The 19,748-nt window shown below is 54.5% G+C and overlaps 1 protein-coding gene across 1 annotated transcript in view; it reads right to left on the reverse strand.

The window, feature by feature from the left end:
• LOC120874834 overlaps positions 1-7,775 on the reverse strand; it is a 12,093-nt gene extending 4,318 nt beyond the window's left edge. The window contains 2 exon segments of the mRNA XM_040256532.1: positions 69-575; positions 7,679-7,775. Of these exon segments, the coding sequence (XP_040112466.1) occupies positions 69-575; positions 7,679-7,775 (604 nt within the window).
• Between the last annotated feature and the right edge of the window lie 11,973 nt (positions 7,776-19,748).

Genomic DNA, 19,748 nt, shown 5'->3' on the forward strand with positions numbered 1-19,748 from the left:
GCTCCCTACCTTCTGCCCGTTCGAAGTCCCAGTTGGGTCTCACCAAAGGGAATCCCGACGCTCCCTACCTTCTGCCCGTTCGAAGTCCCAGTTGGGTCTCACCAAAGGGAATCCCTCCTCAATAAGGTTAGGCTGTATTGTAGGCCTCCCATCAACCCTGGGTACATTCTTCCGGGCTTCTGATAGAATTTGTTCACGCTCCTCAGTGGTAAAAAGCACCTGTAACAGTTGCTGACAATCATCCCATGTGGGGTTATGAGTGAACAATATGGACTCTATAAGATTAATTAGTCCCTGCGGCTTTTCAATTAATGAGGGATTTTGGGTTTTCCAATTGTAAAGGTCACTTGTGGAGAAGGGCCAATATTGATAAGCCCGAGTCCCATCCTCACGTGCCGGTCCCGCCCGGACCGGAAATGCTCGAACGGTGGAGGAGGGAACCTCTGGGTCATCTTCTCCGGTTACATTGGCCAGTCCCCTTGTCCTTCCCCGAGTTCCCTGGCGGGGCCTCCTTCCTAGGGGGAAGCTGATGGCCCGGATTCTCTTTGGGTTTCTCCCAATGAAACCTGTGGAACCTGAGGAAGCAAGAGCGGATGTGGATCCGCTTAGGGGGGTGGAGATAGCTCGGTCTCCAGATCTATCAGATTAGGATATAGAGAGGATTCCCGGAATACTGGTTTCGGCTGCTTTTCATTCTTCTTTTCTTCTTTCTCTTCAGAAGCTTGCATGACTAGCACCTGTGGGCCTGGCGAGGTAGGAATTGGGGAAGGGGGACGGGGAGAGTTGGGAGGTTTAGGGGAGGTTACGACAAAGGGTTTAAGCCATTCTGGTGGGTTCCTCACTAAATCTTGCCAGACCACAATATAGGGGGTCTGGTCTGGGTGTCCGGCAGGGCCAGGAGCGAGTACCCTCTCTTTAAATGCCTGGATAATTTGTGGATTGAAGGTTCCCTCTTGTGGCCATCCAACATCAAAGACATGCCGCTCAGCGGAGCAGAAAGTCACCAGTCGACTCTTTTTCACCAGCAATGATAAGTTCTGAGCTCTAGACTTAAAATCGGAGAAGTGGTCAGTTGTCAGAGACAATGGTGTAGAAGTAGATTGTCCCATGGCCACAAGGAACACGAGTAACAATTAGCAATAAGACTCACACAGACAGGACAGTGCCAGCACATAGAACACAAGGTCACACAGACAGATGTTAGTCCCTAGCAACAAAAGCCTGCTTTTCTAATTCTAGGTATCTTACCGTCAGGACGTCCTCAGTGCAAGCTGCCTTCCCGGTACATTACCGGGGACTCGGCTTCACGCTGGGCTTACCTCTTAGCTTTTACCCAGATGCCTCCCCAGTACGATACTGGGCCCCGGACTTAGTCTGGGTCACAGAGCACGTACCCCCTTAATGGGGTTCCTCCCTTCTACTAGGAGAGTTATTCTCCCCAGTAGGATGGAGATCCCAGATGAGCCGCCAAATGTTACGCACCGTGTCCATACCTCCAAATCAACCAAGAGAACAAGTCCACCACAGTAATGCAAAAGCAGAAAGGGAGTTTATTTCTAGCGCGCTAGGACTCAAGTCTCATCCAGCACAGTGGAATCTGACAAGAGCCCCGAACAAAGAAGCATGGCCACTTATATACAGGCATTTTCTTTGTCTCTATGAGAGGGTAGCTGGCGTTACATGATTGGTTTGGACAGGGTGAGCTCATGTACTGTCGCCGTAGGATAGGTCCTCCTTGGGGAATTCTCCTAATAAAGTTAAGGAATGTTCTGGCCTTCCTAATTTGGTTATGGGCCACTTCTGTTAGGAAATCGCTGATTCAGGCTGTAGTCCTTGTAGGCCTCACTGAGCCGATCATGGCCTGTATTTGCTCCCAAAAGACTGAAGAAAGGCCAGTCTCCATGCGAGTTGTGAGGGTCCTCTCGTGATTCCTCTCCAGTCGGTGCTGGTGCCAAAGACCTCATGTGGAGGTGAGGCCAGAACCTGAGGATTCTTCTCCAGTAGTGACATGAATCTTGGGGTACTTCTGGAGGCTCCACAGGGAAGTAAGTCCTCGTCTCGACTGGGCACATGCACGTCCGCTTTCCTCCCGAGCTGAGGCAGAAGTGTTAGCCTTCCCGTCGCGTTGATACAGGGATCTGTGGCTTTCCCACGAGGCTTTCCCACAGGGCTGTCACACGTGCCTCCGTGGTGTGAGTCGATACTCGGCGTGAAGGCAAGGCAGTGCAGGAAAATCAGGTTCCTCTGGAGTGGACTGAGACATTTGGGGGACTTTGGGAAGAGTGACACGACCCCTGGAGAGCCTCTTACCTTTCCTGTGGAGAGCGCCTCCTCTTGAGATGTGACGGGAAGGCCGGGAATCCTTTCCCGACGAAGCAGGGAAAGGAAACCTCATCTCAAGCTACGAGGCAGAAACAGGGATCCTCTTGATGTCAGCGGGACCCTCGGTGTTCCTCTCGAGTGAAGACGGGTATGTCGGGGAACTTCTTGAATTGCAGCAAGGGTGTGAAGGAACCTTTAGAAGTTCAAGAGGGAAGCTGTGATTTGCCTTAGATTCCTCAGCGGAAAGGGGCCTCATCTCGCCTGGAGGGGAGAATCTCCTGGATTTTCTCGAGTTGCGGCGGGTCCCTCTCAAGTTATGACGGGGACTTCAGGGACCCGCTCTTGTGGCCTCAGGCAAGCAAGTCTCCATGTGAATTGCGAGGGGCCTCTGGGAATTCCTCTCCAGTCGGTGTCAGGGCCTAAGAACTCATGTGGAGTCGAGGGCGGAATCTGAGGAGTCCTCTCCAATGCTGACATGGACCTTGGGGTACTTCTGGAGGCTCCAGAGTGGAGTCAGTCTTCGTCTCCAGTGGGGACATGCACATCCGCTTTCCTCTCGAATGGAGCAGCACTGTCAGGCTTCCTGTCGCATTGATACAGATATCTGTGGCTTTCCATCGAGGCTTTCCCACAGGGCTGTCACACGTGCCACCATGGTGTGAGTCGATAGTCGGCATGAAAGTCGAGGCAGTGCAGGGAAATCAGCTTCTTCTGCAGGGGACTGAGACATTTGGGGGACTTTGGGAATGTTGGGACGACCCCTGGAGTTCCTCTCGACTTTCCTGTGGAGAGCGTCTCCTCTTGAGGTGTGCCAGGAATACCGTGAATCCTTTCCCAACAAAGCAGGGAAAGGTAGCCTCACCTCAAGCTATGAGGCGGAAACGGGGCTCCTCTTGATGTTGGCAGGATCCTAGGTGTTCCTCTCGAGTGGAGACGCGTATGTTGCGGAACTTCTTGAGTTGCAGGAAGGGTGTGAAGGACACTTTCGAAGTTCAAGAGGGAAGGTGTGATTTGTCTCGAGACGCCTCAGTGGAACAGCGCCTCATCTCGCCTGGAGGGAAGAACCTCCTGGATCTTCTCGAGTTGGGGCGGGTCCCTCTCGAGTTAGGATGGGGATCTCAGGGACCCACTCGTGAGGCCTCAGGAAAGGCCAGTCTCCATGTGAGTTGCGAGGGGCCTCTCGGGATTCCTCTAGGGCCGGTTATGGGCCTAAGACCACGTGTGGAGTCAAGGCCAGAACCTGAGGATTCCTCTCCAGTGCTGACATGGATCATGGGGAACTTCTGGAGGCTCAATAGGGCAGTCAGTCCTCGTCTAGAGTGGGGACATGCACGTCCTCTTTCCTCCCAAGCGGAAGCATCAGTGTCAGGCTTCCCGTAGTGTTGATACAGGTATCTGTGGCTTTCCCTCGAGGCTTTCCCACGAGGCTTTCCAACAGGGCTTTCACACGTGCGACCACGGTGTGAGTCGATCCTCGGCATGCAAGTAGAGGCAGTGCAGGGAAATCAGGTTTCTGTGGAGTCTACTCTGGCATTTGGGGGACTTTGGGAATGGTGGCACGACCTCTGGAGTTCCTCTCCTCTTTCCTGTAGGGCGCGCCTCCTCATGAGATGCGACGGGAATGCTGGGAATCCTTTCCCGACGAAGCAGGGAAAGGAACCCTCATCTCAAGCTACGAGGTGGAAACGGGGCTCCTCTTGATGTTGGCGGGACCCTCGGTGTTCCTCGCGAGTGGAGACAGGTTTGTCGGGGAACTTCTTCAGTTGCAGCAAGGGTGTGAAGGACCCTTTCAAAGTTCAAGAGGGAAGGTGTGATTTGCCTCGAGACCCTTCAGCGGGAAATGGCATCATCTCGCATGGAGGGGGAACCTCCTCGGTTTTTTCGAGTTGCGGCTGGTCCCTCTCAAGTTACGACAGGGACCTCAGGGACCCGCTCTTGTGGCCTCAGGAAAGGCCAGTCTCCATGAGAGTTGTGAGGGGCCTCTCAGGCTTCCTCTACAGTCGGTGTTGGGGCCTAAGTCCTTGTGTGGAGTCGAGGCTGGAACCTGAGGATTCCTCTCCAGTGCTGATATGGATCTTGGGGTACTTCTGGAGGCTGCACAGGGGAGTAAGTTCTCATCTCGAGTGCGGACATGCATGTCCGCATTGCTCCCAAGCTGGAGCAGCAGTATCAGGCTTCTCATCGTGTTTATACAGTGATCTGCTGCTTTCCCTCGAGGCTTTCACATTAGGCTTTCCCAAAGGGCTGTCACACGTGCCACCGTGGTGTGAGTCGATCCTTGGCGTGAAAGTAGTGGCAGTGCAGGGAAATCACGTTCCTCTGGAGTGAACTGAGACATTTGAGGGGCCTTTGAGAATGATGGCCCGACCCCTGGAGTTCCTCTCGATTTTCCGGTGAAGAGCCCCTCCTCTGAGATGTGCCAGGAATGCCACATAAGTTTTCCCGACAAAGCAGGGAAAGGAACCCTCAAATAGAGCAACGAGGTGGAAACGGGGCTCCTCTTGATGTTGGCAGGACCCTCGATGTTCCTCTCGAGTGGAGCCGGGTATGTCGGGTAACTTCTTGAGTTGCAGCAAGGGTGTGAAGGATCCTTTCAAACTTCAAGAGGCAAGGTGTGATTTGCCTCGAGACGCCTCAGCCAAAAAGGGCCTCATCTTGCCTGGAGGCGAGAACCTCCTGGATTTTCTCAAGTGGTGTCAGGTCCCTCCCGAGTTGCAGCGGGTCCCTAGTGAGTTATGATGGGGACCTCAGGGACCGTCACTTGTGGCATCAGAAAAGGCCAGTCTCCATGCAAGTTGCGAGGGGCCTCTCGGGATTCCTCTCCATTCGGTGCTGGGGCCTAAGACCTCGTGTGGAGTTGAGGCCGGACCCTGACGATTCCTCTCCAGTGCTGACATGGATCTTGGGGTACTTCTGGAGGCTTCACAGGGGAGTCAGTCCTCGTCTCGAGTGGGGACATGCACGTCCGCTTTCCTCCCGAATTGGAGCAGCTGTATCATGTTTCCTGTCGCGTTGATACAATGATCTGAGGTTTTCCCTCGAGGCTTTCCCACGAGGCTTTCATACAGGGCTGTCACATGTGCCACCGTGGTGTGAGTCGAAACTCGGCGTGAAAGTCGAGGCAGTGCTGGGAAATCAGGTTCCTCTGGAGTGGACTGAGACATCTGCAAGACTTTGGGAATGGTCTCACGACACCTGGAGTTCCTCTCGACTTTCCTGTGGGGAGCGCCTCCTCTTGAGATGCGACGGGAATGCCAAGAAACCTTTCCCGATGAGCAGGGAAAGGAACCCACATCTCGAGCTACGAGGCACAAACGGATCTCCTCCTGATGTTGGCGGGACCCTCGGTGTTCCTCTCGTGTGGAGACGGGTATGTCGGTGAACTTCTTGAGTTGCAGCATGGGAGTGAGTGACCCTTTGGAAGTTCAAGAGGGAAGGTCTGATTTGCCTTGAAACGCCTTAGGGGAAAACAGACTCATCTCGCCTGGAGGGGAGAACCTTCTGGATTTTCTCGAGTTGCGGCAGGTCCCTTTTGAGTTGCGGCGGGTCCCTAGCGATTTACCACAGGGACATCAGGGACCCGCTCTTGTGGCCTCAGGCAAGGCCAGTCTCCATGCGAGTTTCAAGCGGCTTCTCGGGATTCTTCTCCAGGCGGTACCGGGGCCTAAGACCTCGTGTGGAGTCGAGGCCGGGGAATGAGGATTCCTCTCCAGTGCTGACATGGACCTTAGGTACTTCTGGAAACTCCTCCTGTGAGTCAATCCTCGCGTCGAGTGGGGACATGCACATCCGCCTTCCTCCCAAGCTGGAGCAGTGGTGTCAGGCTTCCGGTCGCATTGATACAGTGGTCTGCGTCTTTCCCTTGAGGCTTTCCCATGAGGCTTTCCCACGAGGCTTTCCCACAGGGCTGTCATACGTGCCACCGTGGTATAAATCGTCACTTGGCCTGAATGTCCAGGCAGGGCAGGGAAATCAGGTTCCTCTGGAGTGGTCTGAGACATCTGAGGGACTTTGGGAATGGTGGCACGACCCGTGGAGTTCCTCTCCATATTCCTGTGGAGAGCGCCTCCTCTTGAGATGCAACGGGAATGCCAGGAATCCTTTCCCGATGAAGCAGGTAAAGGAAACCACATCTCGAGCTACGAGGCGGAAATGGGGCTCCTCTTGATGTTGGCGGGACCCTTGGTGTTCCTCTCCCGTGGAGATGGGTATGTCGGGGAACTTCTTGAGTTGCAGCAAGGGTGTGAAGGACCCTTTCGAAGTTCAAGAGGGAAGGTGTGATTTGAGTCGAGATGCCTCAGCGGAAAAGGGCCGCATCTCGCCTGGAAGGGAGAACCTCCTGGATTTTCTCGAGTTCCGGTGATTCCCACTTGAGTTACGGCACGGACCTCAGGGACCCCCTCTCGTGGCTTCAGGAAAGACAAGTCTCATTGCGAATTGTGAGGGGCCTCTCAGGATTCCTCTCCAGTTGGTCCCGGGGCCGAAGACCTCCTGTGGAGTCTTGGCCGGAACCTGAGGATTCCTCTCCAGTGCTGAAATGGATCGTGGGGTACTTCTGAAGGCTCCACAGGGGAGTCAGTCCTCGTCTCGAGTGGGGACATGCAAGTCCGCTTTCCTAATGAGCTGGACCAGCAGTGTCAGGCTTCCCATCGCGTTGAAACAGGGATCTGTGGCTGTCCCTCGAGGCTTTCCCACAAGGCTTTCCCAAAGGTCTGTCACACATGCCACCGTGGTGTGAGTTGATACTGGGCGTGCAAATCGAGGAAGTTCAGGGAAATCAGCTTCCTCTGGAGAGGACTGAGACATTTGGGGTTCTTTGAGAATGGTGGCCCGACGCCTGGAGTTCCTCTCGACTTTCCTGAGGAGAGCGCCTCCTCTTGAGATGTGACGGGAACCCCGGGAATCCTTTCCCGACGAAGCAGGGATAGGAACCCTCATGTCGAGCTACGAGGCGGAAACGGGGCTCCTCTTGATGTGGGCGGGACCCTGGGTGTTCCTCTCGAGTGGAGATGGGTATGTCGGTGAACTTCTTGTGTTGCAGCAAGGGTATGAAAGATACTATCAAAGTTCAAGAGGAAAGGTGTGATTTGCCTCGAGACGCATAAGCGGAAAAGGGCCTCATCTCGCTGAAGGGGAGAACCTCCTGCATTTCTCGAGGTGCGGCGGGTCGCTCTCAAGTTACGATGGGGAACTCAGGGACCCGCTCTTGGGGTCTCAGGAAAGGCCAGTCTCCATGAGAGTTGCGAGGGAACTCTCGGGACTCCTCTCCAGTCAGTGCCGATGCCTAAGACTTCATGTGGTGTCGAAGCCGGAACCTGAGGATTCCTCTCCAGTGCTGAAATTGATCGTGGGGTACTTCTGGAGGTTCCACAGGGGAGACAGTACTCGTCTCGAGTGGGGACATGCACGTCCGCTTTCATCCGGAGCTGGACCAGCAGTGTCAGTCTTCCCATCGCGTTGATACAGGGATCTGTGGCTGTCCCTTGAGGCTTTCCCACGAGGCTTTCACACAGGGCTGTCACACGTGCCACCATTGTATGAATCGATACTGAGCCTGAATGTCGAGGCAGTGCAGGGAAATCAGGTTCCTCTGGAGTGGACTGAGACATTTGGGGGATTTGGGTAATGGTGGCATGACCCTTGGAGTTCCTCTCAACTTTCCTTTGGAGAGCGCCTCCCCTTGACATGCGACGGGAACGCCGGTAATCCTTTCCCGACGAAGCAGGGAAAGGGACCCTATCTCGAGCTACGAGGTGGAAACGGGGCTCCTCATGATGTTGGCGTGACCCTCGTTGTTCCTCTTGAGCGGAGACGGGTATGTCGGGGAACTTCTTGAGTTGCAGCAAGGGTGTGAAGGACCCTTTCGAGGTTCAATAGGGAAGGTGTGATTTGCCTTGAGATGCCTCAGCGGAAAAGGGCCTCATCTCGCCTGGAGGGGAGAACCTCCTGGATTTTCTCAAGTTGCAGTGGGTCCCTCCCATGTTAAGACGGGGACCTCAGAGACCCGCTCTTGTGGCCTCAGGCAAGGCCAGTCTCCATGCGAGTTTCAAGCGGCTTCTCGGGATTCCTCCCCAGTCGTTACTGCGGCCTAAGACCTCGTGTGGAGTCGAGGCTGGGGAATGAGGATTCCTCTCCAGTGCTGACATGGACCTTGGGTACTTCTGGAAACTCCTCCTGTGAGTCAATCCTCGCGTCGAGTGGGGACATGCATGTCCGCTTTCCTCCCGAGCTGGAGCAGCGGTGTCAGGCTTCCGGTCGCATTGATACAGTGGTCTGCGTCTTTCCCTTGAGGCTTTCCCATGAGGCTTTCCCACGAGGCTTTCCCACAGGGCTGTCATACGTGCCACCGTGGTGTAAATCGTCACTTGGCCTGAATGTCCAGGCAGGGCAGGGAAATCAGGTTCCTCTGGAGTGGTCTGAGACATCTGAGGGACTTTGGGAATGGTGGCACGACCCGTGGAGTTCCTCTCCATATTCCTGTGGAGAGCGCCTCCTCTTGAGATGCGACGGGAATACCAGGAATCCTTTCCCGACGAAGCAGGTAAAGGAAACCACATCTCGAGCTACGAGGCGGAAATGGGGCTCCTCTTGATGTTGGCCGGACCTTCGGTGTTCCTCTCGTGTGGAGACGGGTATGTTGGGGAACTTCTTGAGTTGCAGCAAGGGTGTGAAGGACCCTTTCGAAGTTCAAGAGGGAAGGTGTGTTTTGCCTCGAGACGCCTCATTGGAAAAGGGCCTCATTTCGCCTGGAGGGGAGAACCTCCTGGATTTTCTCGAGTTGCAGTGGGTCCCTCTCGAGTTATGATGGGGACCTCAGGGACCCGCCTTTGTTGCCTCAGGAAAGGCCAGTCTCCATGCGAGTTGTGAGGGGCCTCTCAGGATTCCTCTCCAGTCGGTGCCGGGGCCTAAGACCTCATGTGAATTCCAGGCTGGAAACTGAGGATTCCTCTCGAGTGCTGACATGGAACTTGGAGTACCTCTGGAGTACCCACAGGGTAGTCAGGCCATCTCTCGAGTGGGGACATGCACGTCCGCTTTCCTCCCGAGCTGTAGCAGTATGTCAGGCTTCCTGATGCATTGATACACGGATCTGTGGCATTCCTTTGTGGCCTTCCCACAGGGCTGTCACACGTGCCACCGTGGTGTGAGTCGATACTTGGCGTGAAATTTGAGGCAGTGCAGGGAAATCAGGTTCCTCTGGATTGGACTGAGACATCTGGGGGAATTTTGGAATGGTGACACCACCCCTTGAGTTCCTCTCGTCTTTCCTGTTGAGAGTGCCTCCTCTTGAGATGCCATGGGAACGCCTGGAATCCTTTCCCAACGAAGCAGGGAAAGGGGACCCCTCATCTCGAGCTACGAGCCCAAAACAGGGCTCCTCTTGAATTTGGCAGGACCCTCGGTGTCCCTCTCGAGTGGAGACGGGTATACCTTGGAACTTCTTGAGTTTCAGCAAGGATGTGAAGGACCCTTTCCAAGTTCAAGAGCGAAGGTGTGATTTCCCTCCAGCCGCCTCAGCAGAAAAGGGCCTCATCTCGCCTGGAGGGTAGAACCTCCTGGATTTTCTCGAGTTGCTGTTGGTTCCTCTCGAGTTACGATGGGGACCTCAGGGACCCTCTCTTGGGGCCTCACGAAATGCCAGTTTCCATGCAAGTTTCCAGGGGCATCTCGGGATTCCTCTCCAGTCGGTGTCGGGGCCTAAGACCTCTTGTGGAGTCGAGACTGGAACCTGAGGATTCCTTTCCAGTGCTGACAAGGATCATGGGCTAGCTCTGGAGTCTCCACAGGGTATTCAGGCCTCGTCTCGAGTGGGGACATTCACGTCCACTTTCCTCCAGGCCTGCAGCAGCAATGTCAGGCTTTCCTTTGCATTCACCCAGGTATCTATGGCTTTACTTTGAGGCTTTACAACAGGGCTGTCACATGTGTCACCGTGTGATGAGTCGATACTTGGCGGGAAAGTCGAAGCAGTGCAGGGAATTCAAGTTCCTCTGGAGTGGGCTGAGACATTTGGGGGACTTTCGGAATGGTGGCACGTCCCCTTGAGTTCCTCCCGACTTTCCTGTGGAGAGCACCTCCTCTTGAGATGCGACGGGAACACTAGGAGTCCTCTCCCGAATAATCAGGGAAAGGAACCCTTATCTCAAGCTATGAGGCAGAAACGGGGCTCCTTTGATTTTGGCGGGACCCTCGGTGTTCCTCTGGATTGGAGACTGGTATGTTGGTGAACTTCTTGAGTTGCAGAAAGGCTGTGAAGGACCCTTTCGAAGTTGAAGAGGGAAGGTGTGATTTGGGTGAGACACCTCTGCGGAAAAGGGCCTCATCTCGTCTGGAGGTGAGTACCTCCAGGATTTTCTCGAGTTGCGGCAGGTTACTCTCGAGTTACGACGGTGACTTCAGGAACCCGCTCGTGTGTCCTCAGGAAAGGCCAGTCTCCATGTGAGTTGTGAGGGGCCTCTCGGGGTTCCTCTCCACTCAGTGCCGGGGCCTAAGACCTCGTGTGGAATCGAGGCTGTAACCTGAGGTTTCCTCTCCAGTGCTGATATGGATCTTGTCGTAGGTCTGGAGTGTCCACAGGAGAGTCAGGCTTCGTCTCGAGTGGAGACATGCATGTCCGCTTTCTTCCCGAGCTGTAGCAGCAGTGTTAGGCCTCCCATCGCATTGAAACAGGGATCTGTGGCTTTCCCTCGAGGCTTTCCTACAGGGCTGTCCCACGTGCCACCATGGTGTGAGTCGATACTCGGGGTGACAGTCAAGGCAGTGCAGGGAAATCACGTTCATCTGGAGTGGACTGAGATATTTGGGGGTCTTTTGGAATGGTGGCGTGACCCTTGGGTTCCTCTCGACTTTCCTGTTTAGAGTGCCTCCTCCTCAGATTCAGTGGGAACAACGGGACTCCTTTCCCGACGAAGCAGGTAAATGAACCCACATCTCGAGCTGAGGTCCTCTTGAGGTGTGACGGGAACCTATGTGTTCCTCTTGAGTGGAGAGGGGTATGTCGGAGAATTTCTTGAATTGCGGCAATTGAATGAAAGACCTTTTCGAGGTCCAAGAGGGCAGGTGTGATTTCTCTTGAGTCGCCGCAGCTGTAATGGGCCTCACATAGCTGGGAGGGAGAATCTCCTGGTTTTTCTCGAGTTGCAGCTGGTCCCACTCAAGTTACGATGGAGAACTTAGGGAACCGCTGATGTGGCCTCAGGAAAGGCCTGTCTCCATGCGAGTTGTGAAGAGCCTCTCGGGATTCCTCTCCAGTTGGTTCTGGGTCTTAAGTCCTCATCTGGAGCCAAGGCTGGAACCTGAGGTTTCCTCTCCAGTGCTGACATGCATCTTATGGTCCCTCTGGAGTCTCCACCGGGGAGTCAGTCCTCGTTTTAAGAGTTAACATGCACGTCCGCTTTCCTCCCGAGCTGTAGCATCAGTATCGGGCTTCCAGGCGCCTTGACACAGGGATCTGTGGCTTTCCTTCAAGGTGCCACTAGGCTTTCACACGAGCCACCGTGGTGTGAGTCGATACTCGGGGTGACAGTCGAGGCAGTGCAGGGAAATCAGGTTCATCAGGAGTGGACTGAGACATTTGGGGGTCTTTTGTAATAGTGGCACGACCCCTGGGTACCTCTTGACTTTCCTGTTTATAGCGCCTCATCCTGAGATGCAAAGGGAACGCGGGGAATCCTTTCCCGATGAAGCAGGGAAAGGAACCCTCATCTCGAGCTGAGGAGAGTCAAAGGGGCACCTCTTGAGTGGTTCCGGGACCATCGGTGTTCCTCTCAAGTGGAGACAGGTATGTCGGGGAACTTCTTGAGTTGCAGCAAGGGAGTGAAGAACCCTTTTGAGGTCCAAGAGGGAAAGTGTGATTTCCCTCTAGATGCCGCAGCCGAAAAGGGCCTCATCTCTCCTGGAGGGGAGAACTTCCGGGTTTTTCTCGAGTTGCAGCAGGTCCCTCTCGAGTTAAGATGGGGACCTCAGGGACACGCTCGTGTGACCTCAGGAAAGGCCAGTTACCATGCGAGTTGCGAGGGGCCTCTCGGGATTCCTCTCAAGTTGGGGCCAGGTCCTAAGTCCTCGTCTGGAGCTGAGGGCCAAACCTGAGTTTTCCTCTCCAGTGCTGGCATGGGTCTTCGGTTCCTCTGGACTCTCCACAGGGGAGTCAGGCCTCGTTCGAGTGGAGACATGCACGTCCGCTTTCCTCGCGAGCTGTAGCAGCAGTTTAAGGCTTTCCGTCGAGTTAACACAGGGATCTGTGGCTTTCCCGCGAGGTGCCACAGGGCTGTGACACATGCCACCGTGTTGTGAGTCGATACTCGGATTGACACACGAGGCAGTGCAGGGAAATCACGTTCATCTGGAGTGGACTGAGACATTTGGGGGTCTTCTGGAATGGTGGCACGACCCCTGGAATTCCTCTCGACTTTCCCGTTAAAAGCACCTCCTCCTGAGATGCGACGGGAAAGCTGGGAATCCTTTCCCGACGAAGGGAAAAGAACCCTCATCTTTAGCTGATGAGGGGACAACGGGGCTCCTCTTGAGCTGTGGCAGGACCCTCAGGGATCCTCTCGAGAAGAGACGGGAATGTCGGGGAACTTCTTGAGTTGCACCAAGCGTGTGAAGGACGCTTTTGAGGTCCAAGAGGGAAGGTGTGATTTCCCTCGAAACGCCGCAGCAGAAGAGGGCCTCATCTTGCCTGGGTGGGAGAATCTCCAGTTTTTCTCGAGTTACAGCAGGTCCCACTCGAATTACGACAGGAACCTCAGGGACCCGCTCGAGAGGCCTCAGGAAAGGCTAGTATCCATGCGAGTTGCAAGGGGCCTCTCAGGATTCCTCTCCAGTCGGTGCCGGGTCCTAAGTCCTTGTCTGGAGCTGAGGCCAGAACCTGAGGTTTCCTCTCCAGTGCTGACATGGATCTTGGGGTTCCTCTTTAGTCTCCACATTGGAGTCTGGCCTCCTCTCCTGTGGAGACATGCACGTCTGCTTTCCTCCCTATCTGTAGCAGCAGTGTCAGGCTTCCCTGCGAGATGACACAGGGATCTGTGGCTTTCCTTCGAGGTGCCACAGGGCTGTCACATGTGCCACAGTGGTGTTAGTTGATACTTGGTGTGACAGTCGAGGCACTGCAGGGAAATCAGGTTCATCTGAAGTGGACTGAGACATTTGGTGGTCTTTTGGAATGCTGGCACGATCCTTGGTTTCCTCTCAATTTTCCTATTTAGAGCACCTCCTCCTGAGATGCGAAGGAAACGCAGGGTTACTTTCCTGACGAAGCAGGGAAAGGAACCCTCATCTCGAGTTGAGGAGGGTCAACAGGGCTCCTCTTGAGTTGTGGCGGGACCCTCAGTGTTCCTCTCGAGTGGAGAGGGGTATGCCGGGGAACTTCTTGAGTTGCAGCAAGGGTATGAAAGACCATTTCGAGGTCCAAGAGGGAAGGTGTGATTTCCCTCTAGACGATGCAGTGGAAAAGGTCCTCATCTCACCTGGAGGGTAGAATCTCCTGTTTTTTCTCAAGTTGCAGCTAATCCCACTCAAGTTATGATGGAGACCTTAGCGAACAGCTGATGTGGTCTCAGGAAAGGCCAGTCTCCCTGCGAGTGTCGAGGGGCCTCTCGGATTCCTCTCCAGTCATAACTGGGTCCTAAGTCCTCATCTGGAGCTGAGACCGGAACCTGAGGTTTCCTCTCCAGTGCTGACATGGATCTTTGGGTATCTCTGGAGTCTCCACAGGGGAGTCACTCCTCGTTTTAAGAGGAAACAATGCACGTCCGCTTTCCTCTCGAGCTGTAGCAGCAGTGTCAGGCTTCCAGGCGAGTTGACACAGGGACCTGTGGTTTTCCTTCGAGGTGCCACTGGGCTTTCACACGAGCCACCATGGTGTGAGTCGATACACGGGGTGACAGTCGATGCAGTTCAGGGAAAGCAGGTTCATCTGGAGTGGACTGAGACATTAGGGGGTCTTTTGTAATGGTGGCACGACCCCTGGGTTCCTCTCGACTTTCCTGTTTACAGCGCCTCCTCCTGAGGTGCGAAGGGAACACCGGGAATCCTTTCCCGATGAAGTAGGGAAAAAACCCTCATCTCGAGCTGAGGAGTGGACTACGGGGCTCCTCTTGATTTGTGGCCGACCCACGGTGTTCCTGTAGAGGGGAGACAGGTATGTCAGGGAACTTCCTGAGTTGCAGCAAGGGTGTGAAGGACCCTTTCGAGGTCCAAGAGGGAAGGTGTGATTTCCCTCGAGACAACGCAGCGGAAGAGGGCCTCATCTCGCCTGGAGGGGAGAATCTCCAGTTTTTCTCGAGTTGCGGCAGGTCCCACTCGAGTTACCGCGGAGACCTCAAGGACCCGCTCATGTGGGCTCAGGAAAGGCCAGTCTCCCTTCGAGTTGCGAGGGGCCTCTCCGGATTCCTCTCCAGTGGTTGCCGGGTCCTAAGTCCTCATCTGGGGCTGAGGTCGGAACCTGAGGTTTCCTCTCCAGTGCAGACATGGATCTTGGGGTACCTCTGAAGTTTCCACAGGGGAGTCAGGCCTCGTCTCAAGTGGAGACATGGACGTCCGCTTTCCTTCCGAGCTGTAGCAGCAGTGTCAGGCTTCCCGGGGAGGTGACCCAGGGATCTGTGGTTTTCCCTCGAGGTGCCACAGGGCTGTCACAAGAGCCACCGTGCTGTGAGTCGATACTTGGCGTGACAGTCGAGGCAGTTCATTGAAATCAGGTTCATCTGGAGTGGACTGAGACATTTGGGGGTCTTTTGGAAAGGTAACATGACCGCAGGAGTTCCTCTCAACTTTCCTGTTGAGAGCTCTTCTTCCTGAGTTGTGACAGGAACGCCTGGAATCCTCTCCCAACGAAGCAGGGAAACGAACCCTCATCTTGAGCTGAGGAGGGGACAACGAGGCTCCTCTTGAGTGGTGTCAGGATCATCGACGTTCCTCTGGAGTGGAAACGTGTTTGTCAGGGAACTTATTGAGTTGCAGCAATGGTGTGTAGGACCCTTTCGAGGTCCAAAGTGAAAAGTGTGATTTCCCTGTAGATGCACCAGCGGAAAAGGGCCTTATCTCGCCTGGAGGGGAGAACCTCCTGGTTTTTGTCGAGTAGTGGCAGGTCCCTCTCGAATGAAGACGAGAACCTCAGGGACCCGCTCTTGTGGCCTCAGGAAAGGCCAGTCTCCATGCGAGTTGCAAGGGGCCTCTCGGGATTCCTCTCCAGTCGTTGCCGGTTCCTAAGTCCTCATCTGGAGCTGAGGCCGGAACCTGAGTTTTCCTCTCCAATACTGACATGAATCTTGGGGTTCCTCTAGGGGAGTCAGGCCTCATCTCGAGTGGAGACATTCACGTCTGCTTTCCTCCCAAGCTCTAGCAGCAGTGTAGCCTTCCTGTCGAGTTGACACTGGGATCTGTGACTTTCCCCCCAGGTGCAACAGGGCTGTCACACGTGCCACCATGGTGTGAGTCGATATCCGTGGTGACAGTCAAGGCAGTGCAGGGAAATCAGGTTCGTCTGGAGTGGCCTGAGACCTTTGGGGGGGTCTTTTGGAATGGTGGCACGACCCCTGGAGTTCCTCTTGACTTTCCTGTTGAGAGCACCTCCTCCAGAGATATGACGGGAACGCCTGGAATCCTTTCACGACGAAGCAGGGAAAGGAACCCTTATCTCGAGCTGAGGAGTGGACTACGGGCTCCTCTTGAGTTGTGGCCGGACCCTCGGTGTTCCTCTCGAGTGCAGACAGGAATGTCGGGGAACTTCTTGAGTTGCCTCAAGGGTGTCAAGGACCCTTTCCGGGCTCAGGACGGAAGATAGGTTTTCTCTATAGCCTCGCAGTGGAAAAGGGCCTCAGCTCACGTGGAGGGGAGAATCTCCAGGTTTTTCTCGAGTTGGGGCAGGGTTCCTCTCAAGTTATGATGGGGACCTCAGGGACCCAGTCGTGGGGCCTCAGGGAAGTCCAGTCTCCACGCGAGTGGCAAGGGGCCCCTCGGGATTCCTCTGCAGTCTCTGCCAGGGCCAAAGTCTTCATATGGAGTTGAGGCCAGAATCTCAGGGATCCTATCCAGTGCCGACATGGATCTCGGGGATCCTCTGGAGTTTCCACAGGGCATTCAGGCCTCGTCTAGTGTGGAGACATGCCAGTCCGCTCTCCTCTCGAGCTGGAAAAGCAGTGTCAGGCTTCCTGTCCGGTTGACATAGGGATCGGCGTCTTTCTCTCTAAGTGCCACAGGGCTGTCACACCTCCCATCATATTTTTAGTTGATGCTCATTAAGACCATCGAGTCAGTGCATGGGGGTCAGGTGTATCTGGAGTTCATTGGGGCATCGGAGTCTGTTGAAATGATGGCACGACCCCTGGAGTTCCTCTCGAGTGTCAAGTTGAGACCGCGTTCTCTTGAGGTGCGACGGGAACGCCAGGGTTCCTTTCCCGATGAAGCGGGGAAATGGACCCTCCTCTCGAGATGAGGAAGGCAAACCAGGGCTCTTCTTGAGTTGTGGTGGGACCCTCGGTGTTCCTCTCGAGTGGAGATGGGTATGTCAGGGACCTTCTTGAGTTGCCTCAAGGGTGTCAAGGACCCTTTCGAGGCTCAAGGCGGAAGGTGGGATTTCTCTTGAGATGCCACAGCAGAAAGGGGCCTGATCTCACGTTCAGAGGAGAATCTCCTCGTTTTTCTCGAGTAATGGCAGCAAACTTGGGGTTCCTCTCGAGTTATGACAGGGACCTCAGAGACCTGCTCTTGTGGCCTCAGAAACGTACAGTCTTCATGCGAGTTGCGAGGGGCCTCTGGGGATTCCTCTACAGTCACTGCCGGGGCCGACATCCTCATCTGGAGTTGAGGCCAGAAGCTCAGAGTTCCTCTCCAGTGACGATATAAATTTCAGGGTTCCTCTGGACTTTTCACAGGGGAGTCAGGCCTCATCTCGTGTGGAGACATGCAACTCCACTCTCCTCTTGAGCTGGAAAAGCAGTGTCAGGCTTCCTGTTGAGTTGACATAGGAATCGGCGGCTTTCTCTCGAGGTGCCACAGGGCTGTCACACCTGCCATCGTGTTGTGAGTCAGTCCTCGGGGTGACCGTCGAGTCAGTGCATGGGAGTCAGGTGTATTTAGAATGCATTGGGACATCGAGGACTTTGAAATGGTGGCACGACCCCTGGAGTTCCTATCGAGTGTCAAGTTGAGACTGTGTCCTCTTGAGGTGTGACAGGAATGCCAGGATTCCTTTCACGATGAAGCAGGGAAATGGACCCTCCTCTCGAGATGAGGAATGTAAAAATGTGGCTCTTCTTGAGTTGTAGTGGGACCCTCGGTGTTCCTCTCGAGCGGAGACGGGTATATCAGGGAACTTCTTGAGTTGCCTCAAGGGTGTCAAGGACCCTTTTGAGACTCAAGAGGGAAGGTGGGATTTCTCTCCAGATTCTGCAGCGGAAAAGGGTCTCATCTCGCGTTGAAGTGAGAATCTCCTGGTTTTTCTCGAGTTGCGGCAGCAAACTTGCGGTTCCACTCGAGTTACAACGGGGACTTCAGGAACCCACTTGTGTGGCCTCAGGAAAGTCCAGTCTCCATGCGAGCTGCGCTGGGCCTCTCAAGATTCCTCTGCAGTCCCTTCTGGGGCTGAAGTCCTCATCTGGAATTGAGGCTGGAACCTCAGGTTTCCTCTCCAGTGACAACATGTATCTCGGGGTTCCTGTGAAGTTTCCACAGTGGAGTCAGGCCTCATCTCCTGTGGAGACATGCAAGTTTGCTCTCTTCTCGAGCTGGAAAAGCAGTGTCAGGCTTCCTGTTGGGATGACATAGGGATCGTTGGCTCTCTCAGGAGTTTCCACCAGGGGTCAGGCCTCGTCTCAGGAGGTGCCACAGGGATGTCACACATGCCATCGTGTTTTGAGTCGATCCTCGGGGTGACTGTCGAGTCAGTGCAGGGAGGTCAGGTGTATCTGGAGTTCATTGGGACATTGGGGTCTTTTCATATGATGGCAGGACCCTTGGAGTTCCTCTCGAATGCCAATTTGAGACCGTCTCCTCTTGAGGTGCAACAAGAACGCTGGGATTCCTTTCCTGACGAAGCAGGGAAATGGACCCTCTAGAGATGAGAAATGGAAAACCGGGGCTCTTCTTGAGTTGTGGCAGAATGCTCGGTGTTCAACTCGAGTGGAGACAGGTATATCGGGGAACTTCTTGAGTTGCCTCAAGGGTGTCAAGGACCCTTTCAAGACCCAAGAGTGGAGGTGGGATTTCTCTCGAGACGCTGCAGTGGAACAGGGCCTCATCTCACGTTGGGAGAAGAATCTACTGGTTTTTCTTGAGTTGGGGCAGGAAACTGTGGGTTCCTCTTGAGTTAGGATGGAGACCTCAGGGACCCGCTCATGGGGCCTCAGGAACGTCCAGTCTCCATGCGAGTTGAGAGGGGCCTTTTGGGATTCCTCTCCAGTCGCTGACAGAGTCGAGGTCCTCATCTGGAGTTGAAGCTGGAACCTCAGGTTTCCTCTACAGTGCTGACATGGATCTCGGGGTTCCTCTGGAGTTTCCACAGAGGATTCAGGCCTCGTCTCATATGAAGACATGCAAGTCAGCTCTCCTCTCGAGCTGGAAAAGCAGTGTCAGGCTTCCTGTCGAGTTGACATAGGGATCAGTGGCTTTCTCTCGAGGTCCCACAGGGATGTTACACCTGCCATCGTGTTTTGAGTCAATCCTTGGGGTGACCGCCTAGTCAGTGTAGTGGAGTCAGGTGTATCTGGAAGAGACTGGGATATCGGAGCCTTTTGGAATGGTGAGACGACCCCTGGAATACCTCTCAAGTGTCAAATTTTGACCGCCACCACTTGAGGTGCAACAGGAACGCCAGGATACCTTTCCCGACGAAGCAGGTAAATGGACCCTCATCTCGAGATGAGGAGGAAAATAGGGGCTCTTCTTGCGTTGTGGTGGGACCCTCGATGTTCCTCTCGAGTGGAGACAGTTATGTCGTAAAATTTTTGAGTTGCCTGAAGGGTGTCAAGGAACCTTTTGAGGCTCAAGAGGGAAGGTGGTATTTCTCTCGGGACACCACAGAGGAAAAGGGACTCATCTCGCGTTGAGGGGAAAATCTCCTGGTTTTTCTCGAGTTGCAGCAGGAAACTTGGGGTTTTTGTAGAGTTACAACGGGGACATCAGGGACCCGTTCGTGTGGCCTCAGGAAAATCCAGTCTCCATGCGAGTTGTGAAGGGCCTCTCGGAATTCCTCTCCAGTCGCTGCTGGGGCCAAGGCCCTCATCTGGTGTTGAGGCCTGAACCTCAGTGTCCCTCTCCATTGCTGACATGGATCTCAGGGTTCTTCTGGAGTTTCCACCAGGGAGTCAGGCCTCGTCTCATGTGCAGACATGCAAATCTGCTCTCCTCTCAAGCTGGCAAAGCAGTGTCAGGCTTCCTGTCGAGTTGACATAGGGATTGGTGGCCTTCTCTTGACGTGCCACAGGGTT

The sequence above is a fragment of the Oryx dammah genome, unplaced genomic scaffold, assembly GCF_014754425.2.
Source record: "Oryx dammah isolate SB20612 unplaced genomic scaffold, SCBI_Odam_1.1 HiC_scaffold_15, whole genome shotgun sequence".
Taxonomy (NCBI): domain Eukaryota; kingdom Metazoa; phylum Chordata; class Mammalia; order Artiodactyla; family Bovidae; genus Oryx; species Oryx dammah.